This window comes from Cyphomyrmex costatus, unplaced genomic scaffold (genome assembly GCF_001594065.2).
Source record: "Cyphomyrmex costatus isolate MS0001 unplaced genomic scaffold, Ccosl1.0 scaffold275, whole genome shotgun sequence".
NCBI classification, from domain to species: Eukaryota; Metazoa; Arthropoda; class Insecta; order Hymenoptera; family Formicidae; genus Cyphomyrmex; species Cyphomyrmex costatus.
The window spans coordinates 421,607-440,370 of record NW_017276855.1 but is presented as its reverse complement, the minus strand read 5'-3'; the positions used below and the strand labels follow the sequence as shown (position 1 = coordinate 440,370).

Below are 18,764 nucleotides of genomic sequence, written 5' to 3'. Positions count from 1 at the left end.
TACATCAGTATACATATCAGTAGATATTTGTCTCTAATATCTGACTGAGGTAGGATTCTGTGGACCAATCACCCACAAATCCGAAAAACAATCTGATTCGAGAAACGAATATAGGCCTCGGACAAAAGAGGTCTATAGACGTCCTATGCTCCACATAAGGAGATAAAAGGAGTCGTTCGTTAAATAGTCACATGATCTAAAATGATTAGAACAAATGACTATTTTCGGTATGTCATTTGTATCAGTTAGTCCACATGCAGCTATCCACTTGACTTCCATTTCTGGATTTCTGGGTACCCAGAAATCAAGAAATGGAAGACTTGACTTCCATTTCTTCATTTCTGGGTACCCAAAAATCAAGAAATGGAAGTCAAGTGGGTAGCTGCATGTGGACTAACTGATACAAATGACATACCGAAAATAGTCATTTGTTCTAATCATTTTACCCTGAAAAGAATTATTTAATTTTTATTAAATATTTAAAGTAATTGATGTATTTTCATTATTTTTCAACTTACTTGTGTAAACTAATTGTTTCACTTCTTTGTTGACTGCTAAATGATTAGAACAAATGACTATTTTCGGTATGTCATTTGTATCAGTTAGTCCACATGCAGCTATCCACTTGACTTCCATTTCTGGATTTCTGGGTACCCAGAAATCAAGAAATGGAAGACTTGACTTCCATTTCTTCATTTCTGGGTACCCAAAAATCAAGAAATGGAAGTCAAGTGGGTAGCTGCATGTGGACTAACTGATACAAATGACATACCGAAAATAGTCATTTGTTCTAATCATTTTACCCTGAAAAGAATTATTTAATTTTTATTAAATATTTAAAGTAATTGATGTATTTTCATTATTTTTCAACTTGTGTAAACTAATTGTTTCACTTCTTTGTTGACTGCATAAGAAACAGAATTTTCCTGTTCTATTCATTCTATATTATCGGTATATATTCTATAAAATCGAAATACCTAAAGAAGTAATTTTATGTTTAGTAAGGACGCGAACGTACATCCGAGTACGAGAAATTAATCGTCAAATATCATTGCAAAATAGAAAGAGAAAAAATAGGAAAAGTGTTAAAATTTGTAAATAATTAAACTGTTTCAGTATGTAATTTCACACGACTACGATTTTCTTTTCCTTTCAAAAACCCTCACAATTTTTCAGGTACTGCAATTTCATTATTTTTATACATAATGTACAATAATTTACAATATACGATTATTTATAATTAAATGTAATGTAATTAAATAATGTAAATAATTAAATGTTAATGTTAATGTCAATTTAATGACATATTACGATATATTTTATGGGAAAAATCCATATTACACGACAAGATAGTGAAATAAAATGAAAAAGATGAGTAGTGGGGAAGGGAGGAGGGAGAGGAAGAGGAGGGAGGATGTGCACAATGTATCGAAGTTAGTATAAATTGTATATATTTACATAGATGTTTTAATATCAGTTACTTTCGTGATAATATATTATGTTAAAGTACAGATGTATCAAAAATATATATAAAAAATGATTTAAAGAATTATTTAAAAATATATTATACATATATGAAGGAGAGTGACAATGATGAGTAGTGGGGCGAGTCGGAGAGAAAGAAGGGTAGAATTTAACTTGGCGTACAAATGATACGTGTCATTAGATTTAAGAAAATAATAAGGTAAAAAAGACAACAGTTCCCTTCTCTTCTTCTTCAGTAATACCCAACAGTTCCGAACTTACGTCTGATTTGACTAACAATAAGTCTATCTGAAACATGTACTTGAATACGTCATTATGTATGCCAAGATTTTTTATATATATATTAATTTCCATTTCATTATCTTGCAATAACAAAATGTATTACGTTAAAATAGACAATTTGATATAAGAATTCTATTAAAATTAATACTGATCTTTTGTGATTCAGTTTTGAAATATAAAAAACTGTTTAAATGAAACAAATAGCGCTAATAGCGTCTCCCCGAATCCAGCCTGTATGAATAGTGTTCTACACTTTCAGTTTACACAAATTGGCACAATATTACAGTACATGCTCCATAATTATTGGTACGTTACCATAAATGTGTTCCAGATGTGGACCGATAATGTGGTCTAGACCAGTAAACAGGTTCGCACCAACGAATTACAATTTTACTAATCAATATTGATTACAAGACTGCTAAAACAAATCTATAGTTACTTTATTATAAAGAGACGAGAGTCCTCGGTAATTTTACACCTGAGAACTAAAAAAGTTGAATATTCTCAATTTTATAATTTTATGATCGCAATTTTATCATGATGCAAAATATTACAAATTCTACAATTTTTATTGTTTCTCACATTTGTATATGGTAATAAGCAATTTCTTTTATAACTCAGTAATGAAAGAAATATTACATTTATAGTTCTACCTCCTAATATCGCAGAATGACATACTTTTCTAGTTCCAAGGTATTTCATGCTAAACTATTATGTGTTGACTGTCAAATAAAGGTCAAGAGACATTGTGATATAATACAAAAGAAATGATCGAAGTCAATGTTATTTATTGTCATGGTTATTTCTTTTTGTATTTATAGCCATGATAATGAACAAACTGTTTGTCATTTGCCTTTATCATATGTAACATATAACAATAAATTTATAACATGACACATATATCAATCACATCACATATATTTGTGAATTAGTATTTATGTCATATTACATTATAAAATTCTTAATATTAATGATAATTAGACAAATATAATTGTTATACTCAATTATTTTTCCTTTGTCAAGTTTATATCCTCTTTATTTACATTTATTGCCTTTTCACGTTTCTCAGCATTGGCCAAACATTTAACAACAGTAGTGTTCACACTCAGAATGTCGCTGTAGCTTTTATTAATAGAGTTGATTGAGTGTATTGGCTATATTACCTAAAATATAACACAATTATATAAATTATAACATCATATCATAAAATATTAATGAGAAATATCAATTATTTATGAAAGATTTCCTACAAAATTCTTTCGAGTTTTCTACTATTTCATTCTATTCCTATATTATCATTTCTATCTCAAACTATTGTAGAAATGACACAAGAGAGAGGTTTACATTTTGATAAACATGTACATAAAATCATAGCAAAGTGTTAAGTTACCAATATCAATACGAAATATAAATTATTAATTCAGGGAATGGAAAGTTACTTTTTAAAAGTAACTAGTTACAGTTACTCGTTACCGAGTAAAAAATGTAACTAGTTACAGTTATCGCTTTTTAAAAGTAACTCGTTACAGTTACCGTTACTTGAAAAATAACTTTTCGTTACTTTTCCGTTACTTTTTTAAAATCAATTTAAAAATGTACTTTTGCATTTTTTTTTTTATGTAATACTGACAAATATATAGTTTTATTAAAAAAAAAAAAAAAAAATGTAGAATGGCTCAAATAATAAATTAAATAAAAGTAAAATGAGAAGGGTTACGAGCCAAAAATGAAACAGTTTATTTCCGATAAGAACGACGATGACAATGTAATTAAATGTATAAATATATATTAGAACAATAACTAGATAAAACAAGATAAAAACAAACGACGTTTCGACACTTATTGTCATCGTCTTTTAAACTGTTTCGCTTTTGGGTTCGTAGCCCTTCTCATTTTACTATTATTTAATTTATTTTTTAATTTTTTTTAAACACAATTTTGTAATTCTAAAACCTGTAAAATATGCAGCAAACTGAAATATTTGTATGTCCTATGTATTACATAGAAGATAGAAGTGTAAAATAATTACTGAATCATAACGGCCGAATGTCTAAGGGCTTTCAAGTCTTATTGATAAGCGCTATAAATAGCATGTATCCAATCGAACCGTGTTCAATCGTGTGCAAAGTAACGACAAAAGTAACTGTAAATTTCGTTACCGTTACCCAAAAAATGTAACTCGTTACCGTTACAGTTACCAAAAAAAGAAAGTAACGCAGTTACCAGTAAAGTTACCAAAAAAGTAACTTGTAACTGTAACTTCGTTACAAGTAACGAGTTACTTCCATTCCCTGCAAATATTACTTTAAAGTGAGCGCCTGCAGATTGCAGAATTGGGTTCAATCGCCAAAACCGCCACCTTTAAGATACATTTTCACGAGCCGCTCCAACAGGCCGTTTCAGCAAAAAGGATCACGTGCTCCAAATTGACAAATACTTAGGGTCTGCGCACAATGGAGGAACAGATATTAGATATTAAAATATTAACCTATCAGAATCGTGTATTTCGGTGTAACTGGTATCTGGATAGGTTAATATTTTAATATCTAATATCTGTTCCTCCATTGTGCGCAGACCCTTAAGCGTCAATTTTGATCACGTTATCTTTTTTGTCGCAAAAATGACTGGTTGGAAGTTGAGACGGCTCATGAAAATGTACCTTTATGCGTACTGTACGTCATGACGTCTTGTCTGCACCCATTTCGATGTAACACAGTGACAGTTCCAATTCTTTTGTTAATTGGTAGGAGTCGTGTAGTCAGTAGTCGTAATGGTGAGTCGGTATATGATAGAATATGAGATTTTTTATTTTATATAAAAATTAAAATATATATTTATATATTGTCATATAATTGACAAATCAATATCAAAATTTTATTACTTTTTTTATGCAATAATTCATCTAACCTCAAAAACACGTGGTATGATACATATTGTTATGGTCGTGCTCAGCAGATTCAACTGCGTTGCGAAGCAGATCCGTGAGCGCTCACTTGGTATATTCTTTTAGATCATCCAATAACAGTGAGCATTCACTCCGCAACAGTTGAGTCTGTTGAGCGCGACCATTGTATCAAGAATTTTTCAAATTATTTTTCTCATACATGACTTGCTTTATTTCTTATTACGAGCTTTGTTTACGATTTTGCTTCAGTTAACAAAATGGACTTTTTAAATACAATGAAATACACATATATATGTAAAAATGTAAATTTTGTATTAAGCTCTCTCTGTATATCTTTTAGTAAAAATGTTTATTAAAAGAAATAAAATTGTATATTTTATTTAAAAGCTAAATTGCAATTACGTAAAACTTTTTTTTATTGTTAAACTGTGCTGATAATTATTCTTTCTGTTTTTTATATAGCAGAAATTTCATAAAAGATTTATTGGAGTTATTTGAAGAGAAAAAATACAATACATACAAAATGGAGAGTCTACCTCAAGAATACTTTACTTGTTGGAGATGCAAAGTAAAGTTTATAGATTTGAACAGATTGAAACATCATTATCATACTGATTGGCACAGGTATAATATGAGTACAGTGACAAATGGATTGGCTTCGATCACACTTGAAGATTTTGAAAAGAAAGAAGCAATGTATCGTGAAATTAGTTCAACCCAGACTAAGCAAAAACAAATTTGTGAAGTTTGCCGGAAAAAATTCAACAATCAGAAACAATACGAGAATCACTTGGCCTCGAAAACTCATAAAAAGAAGTTGGAGCAAAAAGATACAACTATAACTTATACCAAAAAATCATCAAGCATACAAGATATATCCAATAAGAATATAGATGACTGTCTGAATATTGAAACAGATTCGGATGTAGAATCTGTAGATTCAGACGAATGGTTCGAGGACTCGAAGTATCAAATTACCTATGAATATTGCTTATTCTGTGATTATCATAATAAATCCATAGAGTGTATTATGATACACATGGAGAAAAAACATTCGTTTTTCGTACCTTACCTTGAATACTGCATTGATCTAGGTGGCCTGTTAAAATACTTGGAACATAAGATATGTACTGAATTCAAATGTATTTGGTGTAATGATTCAGGTAAATAAATTTCCTTTTGTTAATTAATTGTTTTCTCCATTACATATTTGATTAAAATAAAAAAGAGTTAAAAATTGTATCAAACAAAAAGAATTGTAATTCAAAAAAGTTAAATCGAAATTTGTATATTTTTACAGGAAGAAAGATGCAAAGTAAAGAAGCAGTAAGGATGCATATGATCGACAAGGGCCACTGTAAAATGTTGTTTGAAGAGAAGATGATGCACGAGTATTCATCTTTCTATAATTACTTATCCAGTTATCCAGATGCTGAGAGTGCCGATCCAGATGAAGAATTATCAGATGTAGATGTTTTAGACGACGAGGGTTACGTGATGAAGCTACCATCTGGCAAGTTGATAGCCCACCGTGATTTGGCGCATTACTATAAACAGAATTTATCCAACGAAGTGGCATGTATAATAAAGGAAAAGGAGTATCCTTATTCCTGGCGCAAGGAGTTGCAAAAGCATGCATCGGTTGGGTCTATGGAAAAAAGACTTCACGCTGCCCGAATTACAGCAAAAGATAATCAAAACTTTCAGCGAGTTCAAGCCAAACACTTATTGCAGCTGCAAGTCAAACAAAACAACTTGCAGAAGCATTTTAGACGACAAACGGACTTTTAATTATACCTACAATAACTAAGGGGGCGTCAGATAGCTGTTTCCTGATCCTTACTCGTAGATTTCGAGCTAACATGCTCGACTCGTGATTTTTCGCTCCAGATCGATCCCAGGCCCATATATCGCGATTTTTCCGCGCGATTTATATAGGAAGGCCATTGTAAAAATTGTACAAGGACTTAAAGTAATAAAAAAAGAAAAAGAAACTTTATATACGAGTTTATGATCTATAGTTTAAAAAGTATATGTGTTGTATAACTTGAAAGGATAGAGATTGAAGGCACTCATTTATCGTCACCTGGCGATACACGGCAAAAACCCCCCTACAATGACTAATTCTAAATATGTAACTTTTTAGAAAGTTTCGTTGTAAATTATGAAAAATAAAATATATATATTTAGTAATATAAAGTTGATTATCCCTGTACTATCACATTTTATTATCACATTATTTATAGATACAACCAAAAGTGCAACTTAAATGATTTAATTACTCATCTAAATGGATTTTATTCTAGTTTTAATTATTTAATCCTAATTTTCTCTTAAAATTAGGTTCAAACTTTAGACACGCCATAATTTCGCGTTCTTTCAATTGCTATAAGAAATCGAAATTTATTATTTTTCTTTAAAGGATACATCACGCAATACAAATTATTATAAATCGTTTTATAATTCGCATTTTACGGACGTTCTTACAAAATAACTCGTGTATACTTTATAAATACTCTTTCGTAACACGTTTCACCGACAAAAATATTTTCTATTTTTTGTTGAATAACTTTTTTAAAATTATGTGGACCCGTTATATCCAGAGCAACACCTCCGTATTACGACCGAAGTCGCCGCTTTCGATAGAACGTAACAAATATATAAGTTAGAAGAAGATTCTTATACATCGTATTTCGCTGATGCCATACGAGAAAAAAATAGGGGAAAAAAGGTGTAACTGGACGTTTACTGTATCTCATGGACAATTTTTCACAATGACATCAGCGAATCATAAAATGTAAAGAAATTTAACAGTATTGGTACTTTGATACTTGTGACTTTCTTTTGTTTCTTTCTTTTTATTAGAAATTGATCAAATCGATACTTTGTTGTAATATTTTCTTTTTAATCCTTTTTATATCTCCTTCGAATTCTTGCTACATACACATGTATGTACTCCATTCTTTTTTTTATTAATTATTATGAAATAAATATATATATATATATATATGTATATGATACAAAATATAATATTGCTAATAATAGAAATTATAATATTAAAGTTTTTGTTTTCTTAGAAAATGTTCCGAAATTGTTAATATAATTAGTATATAATATAACAGGATTTTTAGAAAGAAGATTCTTATATATAATTTTTGTCGTTTAATTAGTTTTGATCATTGGTATCTATGTTTCAAATATTTATGATTTTCAACGTACACAAGAGTTGAATAATTAGACGATTTTACATTTTGTATACTTTTTTGTTTGTTGGATTTGACTTTTAGAGTCATGTTGACTTCTTTGCAGAATAGAAATAAAAGGATCCGAATTTGATAGACTTTAATTGATTCGCCCACATTCGCTGCATTAAATTATTCAATTTCATTGAATAATTGTTCTCTATTTTTCTGTCTCCGTTTCTTTAACAACAAACATTTCTCGTTCAGAACACGCAGGGGCAGTATAATACCGGATACCATTCGGAAACGTTTCGACACGCATGTAATATAACATTGTCTCTTTTGCTTTTAGATAGATATTCTATGAGAAGGTGTCACGTCATTCGCAACACCGAGACATACATTAAATGCTGTTATTGTCACGACACGACGATGATACATATATCTTTTATCTACTTTGCATTTTACGGTTTCGTGTTGACGGTTTAATTTAATTATAAGCTCTCCAAGCGAGCAACTTTCTTACTTTATCTTTAATCTAACACCTTCACCATCAATTTTAACGCCTGATGGGGCGACGCCGGTCTGATAGACTTGTCCAATTCTGTATACGGGATTTCTGCTTCCACCTGGTAGCCGTGCTTCAAATAGACTCTCACTGAGAATGCGCTGGTTGCATCGGCCTTACACACCTGTGGTGATATGCTATATCATATTTCTCTTTTTTTTTTTATTAAATTTTATTTTAAATAAAATTAAAAGATCTCATTGAGTCTTTTAAAGAAGATCTTAAAATAAGTATATCGAAATAAGAAAAGTCTCTTTGATAGATAAAAATAATTTTGAAAAACTGTATATCTCGTTCTTTATTTGATAATTACAATAAACCCTTTTTCCTTGTCAGCTTAATAATATAGATAAAAAATCTAATAAATAAACGCATTTATTTTTTATTTTTCTAATTTGTAAATATTTTAGATAAAAAAACGAAAATATTAATAATCATAATTAATATTGCCATTAATCATACTTTATAGTAGATTTTATTCATTTATATTGATTTATATATTTCTATCTAGTCATTTTTATTCGTATTATTTATTAATACCTATTAATTTACAAATTAATTTATTCATGTTAATCTGACCCTTTGATGTGCAATAAGGAAATGTATATATGAAAAAGTGCAAAAAATACCTTTTAAGGAAAATAATGTGCGAGCGATGGATTGTAATTATATCTTGTGAAGAAGTAAACAAAAATTGTATTATCCCATGCATATTAACTGAAGAGCATGCTGAAACAAGAGGAAAATATGTGCTATGTATGCAAACTAGTGATCACGCCAACGCAATAATCTTAAATTAATGAAATAAAATTTAAAAAATACGAAACCTCTTTATAACACGTAAAATCAATAAAATAACTTTACATAAACATATTATGTACATTTTACGAATTTCTAATGTCACAAAACTTTTTTACATATTTATTTTATTTGTCTACAAAAAATCAAGAAAAAGATAATTTTGATTAGAAATAAGATATCACTCTGTAAATAAATAAATAAATCCGTATAGATAAAATGAAAAATTTATTTTGAGATAAAAATGTAAATAAATTAATTATAGGTAAATATAGTCTATAATTAATTTAATTATAATAAATTAAAAAAATAAAATAAATTACAAATAAGTTAAAATCCAATTAACGTACCTTAAAACCAGCATTTTTAGCGATTTTCTCACTATCGTCCATAAGAATACTGGCCAAACCTTTACCGCGATAATTCGCGTCAACGCTAAGGATCCGACACTCGAACAGCTCATCCACATCATACTTGGCGAACAAATCGACTTTATCATTAACTTTATAGAGTAATTTCATGATCATCTTGAACTTTTCGTCATCTAACTCATCGAAACGCCGTTCTTCTTCCTCGCGCTCACCTTTCTTCAGGATACCGTTTAGTGCCATTCCCGCTATCTGATAAAAGTCAGTTGTAAAAATATTCAGTTTTTGTGTTATCTTAAAATCAGCACATATTAAAACGTTATAAAAGAAAAAGGTAAACAAAATTAATTTTTTTATGATTAATTAGGTATAAATGATAATTAAAAGATTTTAATTATCATATAAAGAAACATAGAGTTATAAGAAAAAATAATATATAATTTTAAAAATATGAAATTAAAAAATTTCTTCAATTTCTTATTTTGCAAATAAATGAGATTCCTAAATAATTAAAAAAATTATATATATATAATATGAATATAAATTATACTTTTTAAATTGCAGTTATATTACACATATAAAGTAAATAGTGAGAACATTATATAAAGTATTTAATAATAAATTTATTATGTATTATTACTTTTAATCCTATAGTTCTGTTCGGATCTATTTGATCAAAAATAATGTTTACTTTTTCATTATATTTTTTAAGCATTTTGACATTTCATTATTTTATTTCATAGTCCATGAATACTAATTTAACTAAGAAAACTTTAACAAAATGTTGTTTTATTTTATTTTAAATAGTTAATATAACCAGATGGAAAAATATTCATATTGTTTTAATAATGTCTACATTTTGTCAACCTTCACTTTATCATGGCGAGAAGCAGGACGGAGACTTGACTTTTCTGAGTGTGAATGGTGTGGAGTCATCTAAATGGGGGGGGAAGAGCAGGAAGGGATTTTAAAATAACACAAAATTTCTATTTTTTGGATGTGTGTGTTGCACGAAATATATTTCTACATAAGTATATACCCTAGTCAAATACTGTTTTTTTGTAAAATCATTCAAAATTTTTAAAAATTTAACAAAAGATAACTTTTTTTTTAATACTCCGAATTCTAGGTGTGAAATTCAACACCCACAGAAGCTTTAAGGAATGCTTTACATCCTCCATAAGGAAATCTCCATCTATGACAAGAAGCGCACTGATACTCAATATTAGTGCGCTCCTCACCCTGATAAAGTGAACGGCAAGGTTCACGAAACATAGGTATTAGACAGTTTTTGCAATACCGTTCATCCCAGATACAATGAACGCTAAAGTCACGTTATTTTTTTTTAATTAGGTGTGAAGAAAAAGATAACGTGACTTTAACTTTATAATATATTATACATTTTTATAATAAAATATTATATAATTTCGCACTATAATTGATTTTTTATTCTTATTTTTTAAGAGTTAGATACAGGTAAGTCACAACTATAAGATACTGTAAATTTCTTCACTAAGAGAAAACCGTCTGGAATTTGTGACCAGAATGCAAAATAATTTTTTTTCGGTGTGTGCATTGTTATAACGGGTTGTTACAAGTTTATGCCTATTTATATATAAAACAAATTTTTTGTAGTAGCTGTAAAAAAAAATACATTTGTAAGTCACATATTTTATTTATTTTTGCTATAATAATGTACCAATTAATTACAAAATTTTTACTTAATCTTTTGATAGATTTTTTATTTATATTTTTTAATATCTTTAGATTTTTAATAAATGTTTATAATGGTCTATTTTGTTCTTATTCCTGCGAATGTATAAAATAACAAATCGGATCATGTCAACCCGAGCTAAAAATTTAAACAAAACAAGATTAATTATTAATAAATTATTATGAGAATATAAAAAATATCAGATTATTAAATTTGTTATAAAGTCGTAGTGATAAACAAATAAAAATGAAAAAATTGAAACAAATTAATTTTTTTTATTTCTAAAAATAAATAATATATTTTTGTGATGTGAGAAATCTCGCTCACCGCTCCCTTCTTATCCACTAGCATCCTGGAGTAACCCTGTTTCAAGGTGAGAAGGCAGTGTCGCTCAAGTGCGCGCTGAGATTCCCCCCTCGCGCAAAGCCCTATGGCGTTATTAAGCGGTTCATCGGCGAAAAAGTTCCATCTCAGATGGTGAATTGCCGCGTCATAGCGATTCTCCGGCACATCCACAATCGTGAGACAATCCTCGCTAGAAGACGACGACATGTTTTGGGTGGACGAATTTTCCGCCGCGCACTGAAAGCAATTTCCACACGCGCATCTCCTCTTAGTGAAGAAGGGTGGTCACCACCACTCATATGAGAAATCTGCCACCTGCCTATCCCTTCCACCCCTTTAATATTGATCGACCTAGTTTACTGAAGAGTACACTGGGTCAGTTGTACACGCCAATTGTGTGTTACGTTACTTGGGAAATCAATTTATTTAAAGAGATTAATCAAAGTTAAATTAAAATAATCAGATTAATCTAATGCACAATTTGTTAATAAAACCATCAATTTGTATTTTATTCAAATCAATTTTTTTAAGGTATTATCATTATTTGTGCCATGTCGTAATTATGTAAATATAAAGATTATTAACCGATGTAATTATAGCGATTGTGCTTTGTAGCACGTACATTTTAATTTAAAAATAAGGAATTTGTTTAAGCAGATTGTGATTAAATTTTAAAATCAATATTTAACCAAATAAATCAAATACAAAAGATTGCACTTGACGCGGCAATTCTTTAATTCTATTATAAAGTTCTCATAGAAATTTGAAAAGAACGGAGTAAGGACGACGAAGTTAAACTATAGTGATTAATAATTAGTAAAAAATCGTAGAAAATACATATATACATATTTATTATATTTGTAATCGTTACTACAATATATTATCGAATCGTACAATTATCTTGCATCGTAAAAGCCAGAAATAATATAAACGATGATGGAATGATTTGTGATATATAGAATTAAATACTCTTTGTTATTTAGAATTAAAATACTCGGAATACTTTTAAGAAATAACAGAGTATTACTGTTGTATACTGTTGTATATGATACATGATTACTCATTTGTACAAATTGCTGCCCAACAAATACTATATAAAATATATTTTTCGAGAGATATACAAGGTAAGTAATTTTTTAAAGCGAAAAAGGGATTTCCAACGACATTCTCTAAAATGTACAAACGAGATTGTCGTAACTCTGACATAAATTTATGTTCTTTCTATTTAGATATATTAACATAATATTTATATAACAGTATTATTTACAGTACTTAAAACAACACATCATCGTCGCTTTCGTCGAGCAAATTTGTAGCGTCCAAATCGTGTCCGGCTGCAATTAATACTGCTCTTGCTGCTTCAGCCTATGAGCAGAAGGAAATTTAGATAATATACAAATTATAATTAGTATATTAAGTATGTGTGAATAATATTCTTAGAATGTTAATCAATAAAAACCAAATACTAGTAGAATTATAATGGAATAAAAGATTAATAGAATAAGATCTAATTGTACCTTTGCTTTGGCAATTTTCTTCTTGTCCTGAATCTTCTTCAACCGATAGAATTCTTCTCTTTCAAGTTCGTCAAGCTCTGAAATAATATAAGCTAACGTTCTCTCAATTCGTGGAATAATAACGTGCTCGATCGCATTGACACGTCGATTTGTGATCTTAATAACTTCATCCAGAGTGATAAAACTTGTTTGCAGCGACGCCAACTCTACGAGCAATTTCACTGCACGCTGATAGTTTTTCTTCAATTTAGCCAACTGCTGACCACCTCTGGCAAGACCTGCTAACTCGTAAGTATCTGTTCCATCCTGATAGGACTCAAATATAGGTAAATTTACACCAGCGACGTTGTCTTTTTTAGAACGGATCTTGATTTGTGCTTTCGTCACATTTTGCAATACCACCTGATTGAAATCTCCTGTAGCAAATTTTGCTTCAGCTAGTGAAAAGGCCGCTTCCTTCATCACTTCACCCATCAAAGTTTTGGTCTAACAATAAGAAAAAGATAATATATAAATTAAATATACATGTGATATATATGTAAGTACATATATAAATAAATAACAGTATGTATAAAGTTAGATGTACTTCAACTAAAACTAAATAACAGAATATGATAGTCAGTATATAATAAATAAAATTAACAATAAAAAATTAATTATACTTCTATGATTTTCCCCAGTATCATTCTGAAACGCATTTGCAGTGCATCTGCCTTTTTCTTCAACAATCCATGTCCCTTTTGTGCTCCTTGTAAACGAGACTTCATTAACATTTGGGCCCTAAATATACAAAAACTTTAATAATGTGCATAGTTTACAATATAAATAAATATAATATTAATAAAATATTATTAAGTCTTAAAACATGTTAGTATTTTCAATAATTAAAATATACTAGCTCTCTTTATACATAAAATCCATTTTTGAATTTGTCATTAAATATACAGAATTTGTAAATTATGTACATTTACATAAACACATACACACAAGATATTTTTGCAAAGTAAGAATCACAAAAAATATTCAATTTTATTCTTGAACGTATCTCGACAAATGTCTCTTAAAATGATAATATAAACCGTGCAAAAAATATTTGAAAATTAAAATTCTTTCCATATAGAACACATTCTAGTAAAATGAAAGAGAATTAGAATATTTAAATACAAATTTACATTCTTTTAACAGTTGAAGGCTGGAGTTACACCCAATACTGTGAGATACATTTTAAGATGGAATTGTACTCAACGATAAATAATGATATATAATAAATATATAAGTGAAATAGTCGAGATTTTGTAATTATCAATTTGTTAAAGTAAGAAACTTACCCCCGAGAGGGAAAAATTGGTAATTTATCTTTGCCTGACATTGTCGACTACTGTGCATCAGCAGACAGGAACGGGATTGATCAGCTGACACAAGAGACCGGAAGTCTAGTGATTGCGTTTCCAATGGCGCGCGATTTAAAAAATGTGTATGTGTACATATATATGTGATTAAAAACCAAGCGGTTGTCAAAAACAAATAAAAATTAAGTAATATAACAAATAATGCGAAATATAAACTTTAAAATGTAAAATTACTTAATTTATTTATAGTTAATTTAATACATATTATAATTTATAACTTATTATAAAATATAATTATAACTTATTTTTTTATAAATATTCTATTTATAATAGCATCTAAGATCCAAGCTTGATCGTTAAAAGCAATTTCTCGTTGGTTGTGTTTCTCACATGTACGATACTATAAGATTTAGTATTAAAATTATACATATAAGTATTGTTTTATATGTATTAATATATATAACAATAATTATATATATGTATAATATATTGTGTTATAAATATTTTTTTACATATTAATATATAATTTTTAATATTCATTCCTGTAAACATATACAATGATAAATGTAATTGGAACGAAAAATAATCGAATATATAAGGTGACACTCAAATATGAGACAAAAGCTTGTATTTTTGTCAAAATAAATATCTTTAATATTTATGTACAAAAGTTACAATGCAGTTTAGTATAATACGATCTGTCCAGGTTTCAAAACCTGTCTTACATTCAGATTAATTCTAGCTTCGGCGATGTAAGTTCGTGCTTTGTGCCAATCGTCCAGATTGTACGCGGGGGAGTCTTCGCAATTGTCTTCGTAATTATCGTCCCAAGGTGCTTTCGACGCTGCTAAAATCCGCGGCACTCCGTGATACCTTAGACGGGAGCTTTTTGACATCACAACTACATCTCCACTCCGTAGAAAAATAGCATTAGCTGGATCTTCGTGCTTAAGACCACCAATCAGAAAGATTGCCGTCTGCCCGAAACTTATAGAAAAAAGCGGTGCTGTAATATTCATCTCCGAATGATCTGTATGCCCCGCCAAAGTCGAGTTCATTCGATAATAATTTACAATCGCAGCTTCTGCTTTAAAGTCTGAGAAACCTAATGCTTTTGCTAAAAGGGATGTCAGGCCAGATAATTCTGTCGGCATGTCGCTTCTCGAGTTTTCCGAGTATAATTTCGTATCCCAATTGTGATGGTATCCTAATGTCGCCCATCGCAACTTAGGTAGAAGAGTTTTAGCTTTCTCCGCTCTATACACAACAAATAAAAATTGAAATTTTAATATCTAGATATATAAATAATTATAAATAATAGGGGAGAATGGTCTAAACCGTACCCAGTTGCAGTTTTTGTTTTCTATAAGGCGTAAATGAAGTCCGATCATAAAACCAATGGTGCCGTTTGAAAGATCATTTATTTCCTTCATTTTTACTTCAGACCATTTTGATGTATCTCTTACCTGTGTCGAACTATAATGGAGAGTAAATTTTTAACATCTTTTAAATAATGATTTACAAGGATTTTCTTTTTAAAAAAAATTTTTGCATGATAGACGAAAATACATATTTGCGTTTATTTTATGAACGTTATGACAGAGTACTGCCAAACTGCTGTCACATGTTCGGTGCCTCATAAGAACTTTACATTATAAATAGCACGCAAATCTGCTTAACCATATTTATTTAAATTAAAAAGGTCTGATTTAGGAAATTCTCCCCTATATAAATATAGATTAATAATAACTTAATATATAAATATAGATTTTTCTTAGATATAGCTAATGAATACAAAAATCAATATTTACTAAACATATTACTTTAATCACAAATCTAAATTCTACTATTATGTAAAAAATAACACAAGTATAAATTCAATCATTCTCTTACTGAAAACATATATTCCACCATGTTTCGTTATTTAAAACATTATGAGCATCTATGTTCAACTTGTATGGTTCCTTAGAATAATCTTTCAAGCATTTCGTAATCCAGTATCGTTGGCCATTGGGTGTAAATGGATTCTGAATAAAGATGAGACCTAAAAATAAATAAGTAGACAAGGATTAGGAAGTACATAGAGTTAAATATATCATATTAATTACAATTTCTCATAAAATGTTACGATAAATAATATTTTTAAAAGTGCTACTATATAAGCAAAAGATTAAATAAGTCTCGATATGAAGTTTTGACATTCCAAGAAAGAAGCAATATTATTTTTTATATTAAATTATTTAAAAACAATTTTAATTATTATTGTTATTTTGTAGAAAATTTACGTACCGGGAATATCCAGCAACTCATAAATACTCCATTTATTCATTAACTTGAGACCAAAGTTGTTCTCGATTTGTTCACCAGTTACGTGCGCCTCAATCTTTCTAACCTAAAAACGACATTCGCGATTAATTTTCATATGAATGTACGAGTGGTGATATCACGTACTCCGATACAATCTGGACATTCGAGATCGATTACGTCGCTGTAATCCGGTACAGGATTCCGGCTCTTGTAATATTTGAAACTATCCCGAAACATCTCTCATGCTCATCAATCGTGCGAGCCGCCATGTTTCCTTCGCCCTTCGTCGGCATTACGCGAGATGGCGTTGTCATTAAATTTTAAAACAAATATGCGGGACGTGTATGTATGTATTATATATAGATTGAACCTTCAAATCATATAAATCTCAAATCATATCAAAAAAGTCGAAAAATATACATAAAAATTATACAAGTAGAACAATGCACTTATGTTTTATATAATCGAATATATGAAAACTAGATATTCTATACAGCTACTAAGTATTGTACAAAAAATTAATGAATAAAAGATTCGTGTAAATAAAACAGAGGTAGGTATAAGTATTGTTTAAATATTAAAACCAATCGAGAAAGCAAAATGTAATATATAAATATATATATATATAATCGCATATAAAATATAATATATTTTAGAATCTGATAAAACTTGGATTGTCGCATTGTTGTAAATTCTAGCAGGATAATTTAATTCTCTCGCAAACTGGGCGTGTTGGAACTTGGAGCATATCATGTGTTGGAGCATATATAATTGCGGACATATTATATCTGACTAAGTGCGGAAAAACGTGCCCGAACCAGGTGGACACGTAAACTATACGCCACCCACTATTATTACTCAATATACTTTGCATATCTTCATCAAGCCGGGAGATTACATCGAGAAAGTACGTTGATTTTTTCTGCAGTAGTATAAGCCTCCAAAGCCTCAGAGATCTTTATGAGTCAACATTTAGAAGCTTCTTCGTCAAGCTTCGTTAATGATAAAATAAATAAAATAAGTAATAAATTTACCTACATTGTAAGTTACACGATAATATAATGTTTTATTGTATTATATTGTATTATACTTATATTCCGATATTAAAAATAATTGATAAACGAGTAAGAGAGAAGAGATTATTTCCTTTCAATTTATTAAAAAAGTATTGGTTTATTATTGCAATATTATAAATGATATCATTAAACTGAAATTAAATTATTTAATTTTAATAAGTAAGACAAAATTTAAAGAAAAAATTTAGGACATTGATTAACAATCATTCTAATTAATTTAATAGTTAGATTAATTTAATTAGGTTTGCAAAATTATTGCAAAATTTTGAACTACCCAACTTATAACCTTTAATCTTTCTATGATTTATGTATTAAAAGTAAAAAGAATTAACTCGGTGAATTAATCGCCAATTAATATTCATTTTTACAAATACAATTCAATTTTAATCTCGGTTTAACTTACTTCTTATGCCTGGTTTATGCTTCAGGTCTTAATCCCAAGATCCTAAAATTCAACCAATAAAGCTGCCAGTTCTAACCGAAATTTGAACTCTATTGGCTGAATTTTAGGATTAAGACCTTAAGACCGAAGCATAAACCAGGCATTATTTCTTCTTAATTCAGAAAATTAGAAAAAGGTAAAGAATAAATTCAAACCATAAGTTTAAAGTTAATCTACATTGATGGATATTGATGAAAGTTTGATCGAAGTCATCCTAAATCCAACTTTTGTTCTCACGGCGCGTGACAATAATTGTCTGTGACTAACTTTAGCGCGCGATTTTCGCATAATATGCTGCATTGCCGAAGAACGGAGTGATTTCATAGGATAGCTGCGAGCAGGGCAGGGCACTGTGCAGCAGCGCCTCTCAAGGCTTTTCGAAAGCCTCTACCGCGAGTAAATTAATAGACGCGGCAGGCCGCGGTA

General features: G+C 29.4%; 4 protein-coding genes and 1 long non-coding RNA gene across 5 annotated transcripts in view; 1 reads left to right on the top strand and 4 right to left on the bottom strand.

The window, feature by feature from the left end:
- Nucleotides 1-2,923, bottom strand: part of LOC108774861 (uncharacterized) — a 3,739-nt gene extending 816 nt beyond the window's left edge. The window contains exons 1-2 of the long non-coding RNA XR_001940739.1: nucleotides 2,768-2,923; nucleotides 2,083-2,182 (exon numbers count right to left, since the gene is read on the bottom strand). This is a non-coding gene — a long non-coding RNA (uncharacterized LOC108774861). The remainder of the gene's footprint in view (nucleotides 1-2,082; nucleotides 2,183-2,767) is intronic.
- A 2,272-nt stretch (nucleotides 2,924-5,195) lies between these two features.
- On the top strand, nucleotides 5,196-6,778 carry LOC108774837 (zinc finger protein 622). The gene is made up of 2 exons (XM_018541044.1): nucleotides 5,196-5,835; nucleotides 5,973-6,778. The coding sequence occupies exons 1-2, from the start codon at nucleotides 5,196-5,198 to the stop codon at nucleotides 6,461-6,463; spliced, it is 1,131 nt and encodes a 376-aa protein (XP_018396546.1). The 3' UTR covers nucleotides 6,464-6,778.
- Nucleotides 6,779-7,943: 1,165 nt separating this feature from the next.
- LOC108774843 (dopamine N-acetyltransferase) lies at nucleotides 7,944-11,901 on the bottom strand. Its single transcript, XM_018541051.1, has 3 exons — nucleotides 11,630-11,901; nucleotides 9,571-9,840; nucleotides 7,944-8,546 (listed from the first exon to the last, which is right to left on the bottom strand). The coding sequence occupies exons 1-3, from the start codon at nucleotides 11,852-11,854 to the stop codon at nucleotides 8,388-8,390; spliced, it is 654 nt and encodes a 217-aa protein (XP_018396553.1). The 5' UTR covers nucleotides 11,855-11,901; the 3' UTR covers nucleotides 7,944-8,387.
- An 829-nt stretch (nucleotides 11,902-12,730) lies between these two features.
- Vha36-1 (V-type proton ATPase subunit Vha36-1) lies at nucleotides 12,731-14,569 on the bottom strand. The gene is made up of 4 exons (XM_018541034.1): nucleotides 14,493-14,569; nucleotides 13,827-13,944; nucleotides 13,165-13,650; nucleotides 12,731-13,012 (listed from the first exon to the last, which is right to left on the bottom strand). Exons 1-4 carry the CDS (start codon nucleotides 14,531-14,533, stop codon nucleotides 12,920-12,922), a joined length of 738 nt encoding a protein of 245 aa, XP_018396536.1. The 5' UTR covers nucleotides 14,534-14,569; the 3' UTR covers nucleotides 12,731-12,919.
- A 627-nt stretch (nucleotides 14,570-15,196) lies between these two features.
- On the bottom strand, nucleotides 15,197-17,092 carry AlkB (alpha-ketoglutarate-dependent dioxygenase AlkB). The gene is made up of 4 exons (XM_018541056.1): nucleotides 16,965-17,092; nucleotides 16,803-16,905; nucleotides 16,407-16,557; nucleotides 15,197-15,770 (listed from the first exon to the last, which is right to left on the bottom strand). The coding sequence occupies exons 1-4, from the start codon at nucleotides 17,055-17,057 to the stop codon at nucleotides 15,197-15,199; spliced, it is 921 nt and encodes a 306-aa protein (XP_018396558.1). The 5' UTR covers nucleotides 17,058-17,092.
- Between the last annotated feature and the right edge of the window lie 1,672 nt (nucleotides 17,093-18,764).

Coding starts and splice junctions, on each gene's coding strand:
- AlkB (XM_018541056.1), bottom strand. CDS start 17,057: ATGTTTCGGGATAGTTTCAAATATTACAAGAGCCGGAATCCTGTACCG. Junction 16,558..16,802: donor TGAGTTGCTGGATATTCCCG/GTACGTAAATTT, acceptor ATTTATTTTTAG/GTCTCATCTTTATTCAGAAT. Junction 15,771..16,406: donor TGGTGGAATATATGTTTTCA/GTAAGAGAATGA, acceptor TGTTGTGTATAG/AGCGGAGAAAGCTAAAACTC.
- LOC108774843 (XM_018541051.1), bottom strand. CDS start 11,854: ATGTCGTCGTCTTCTAGCGAGGATTGTCTCACGATTGTGGATGTGCCG. Junction 9,841..11,629: donor TAGTGGATAAGAAGGGAGCG/GTGAGCGAGATT, acceptor GACTTTTATCAG/ATAGCGGGAATGGCACTAAA. Junction 8,547..9,570: donor CTAAAAATGCTGGTTTTAAG/GTACGTTAATTG, acceptor ATATCACCACAG/GTGTGTAAGGCCGATGCAAC.
- LOC108774837 (XM_018541044.1), top strand. CDS start 5,196: ATGGAGAGTCTACCTCAAGAATACTTTACTTGTTGGAGATGCAAAGTA. Junction 5,836..5,972: donor TATTTGGTGTAATGATTCAG/GTAAATAAATTT, acceptor ATATTTTTACAG/GAAGAAAGATGCAAAGTAAA.
- Vha36-1 (XM_018541034.1), bottom strand. CDS start 14,533: ATGTCAGGCAAAGATAAATTACCAATTTTTCCCTCTCGGGG. Junction 13,945..14,492: donor CCAATTTTTCCCTCTCGGGG/GTAAGTTTCTTA, acceptor TTGTATATTTAG/GGCCCAAATGTTAATGAAGT. Junction 13,651..13,826: donor TACTGGGGAAAATCATAGAA/GTATAATTAATT, acceptor TCTTATTGTTAG/ACCAAAACTTTGATGGGTGA.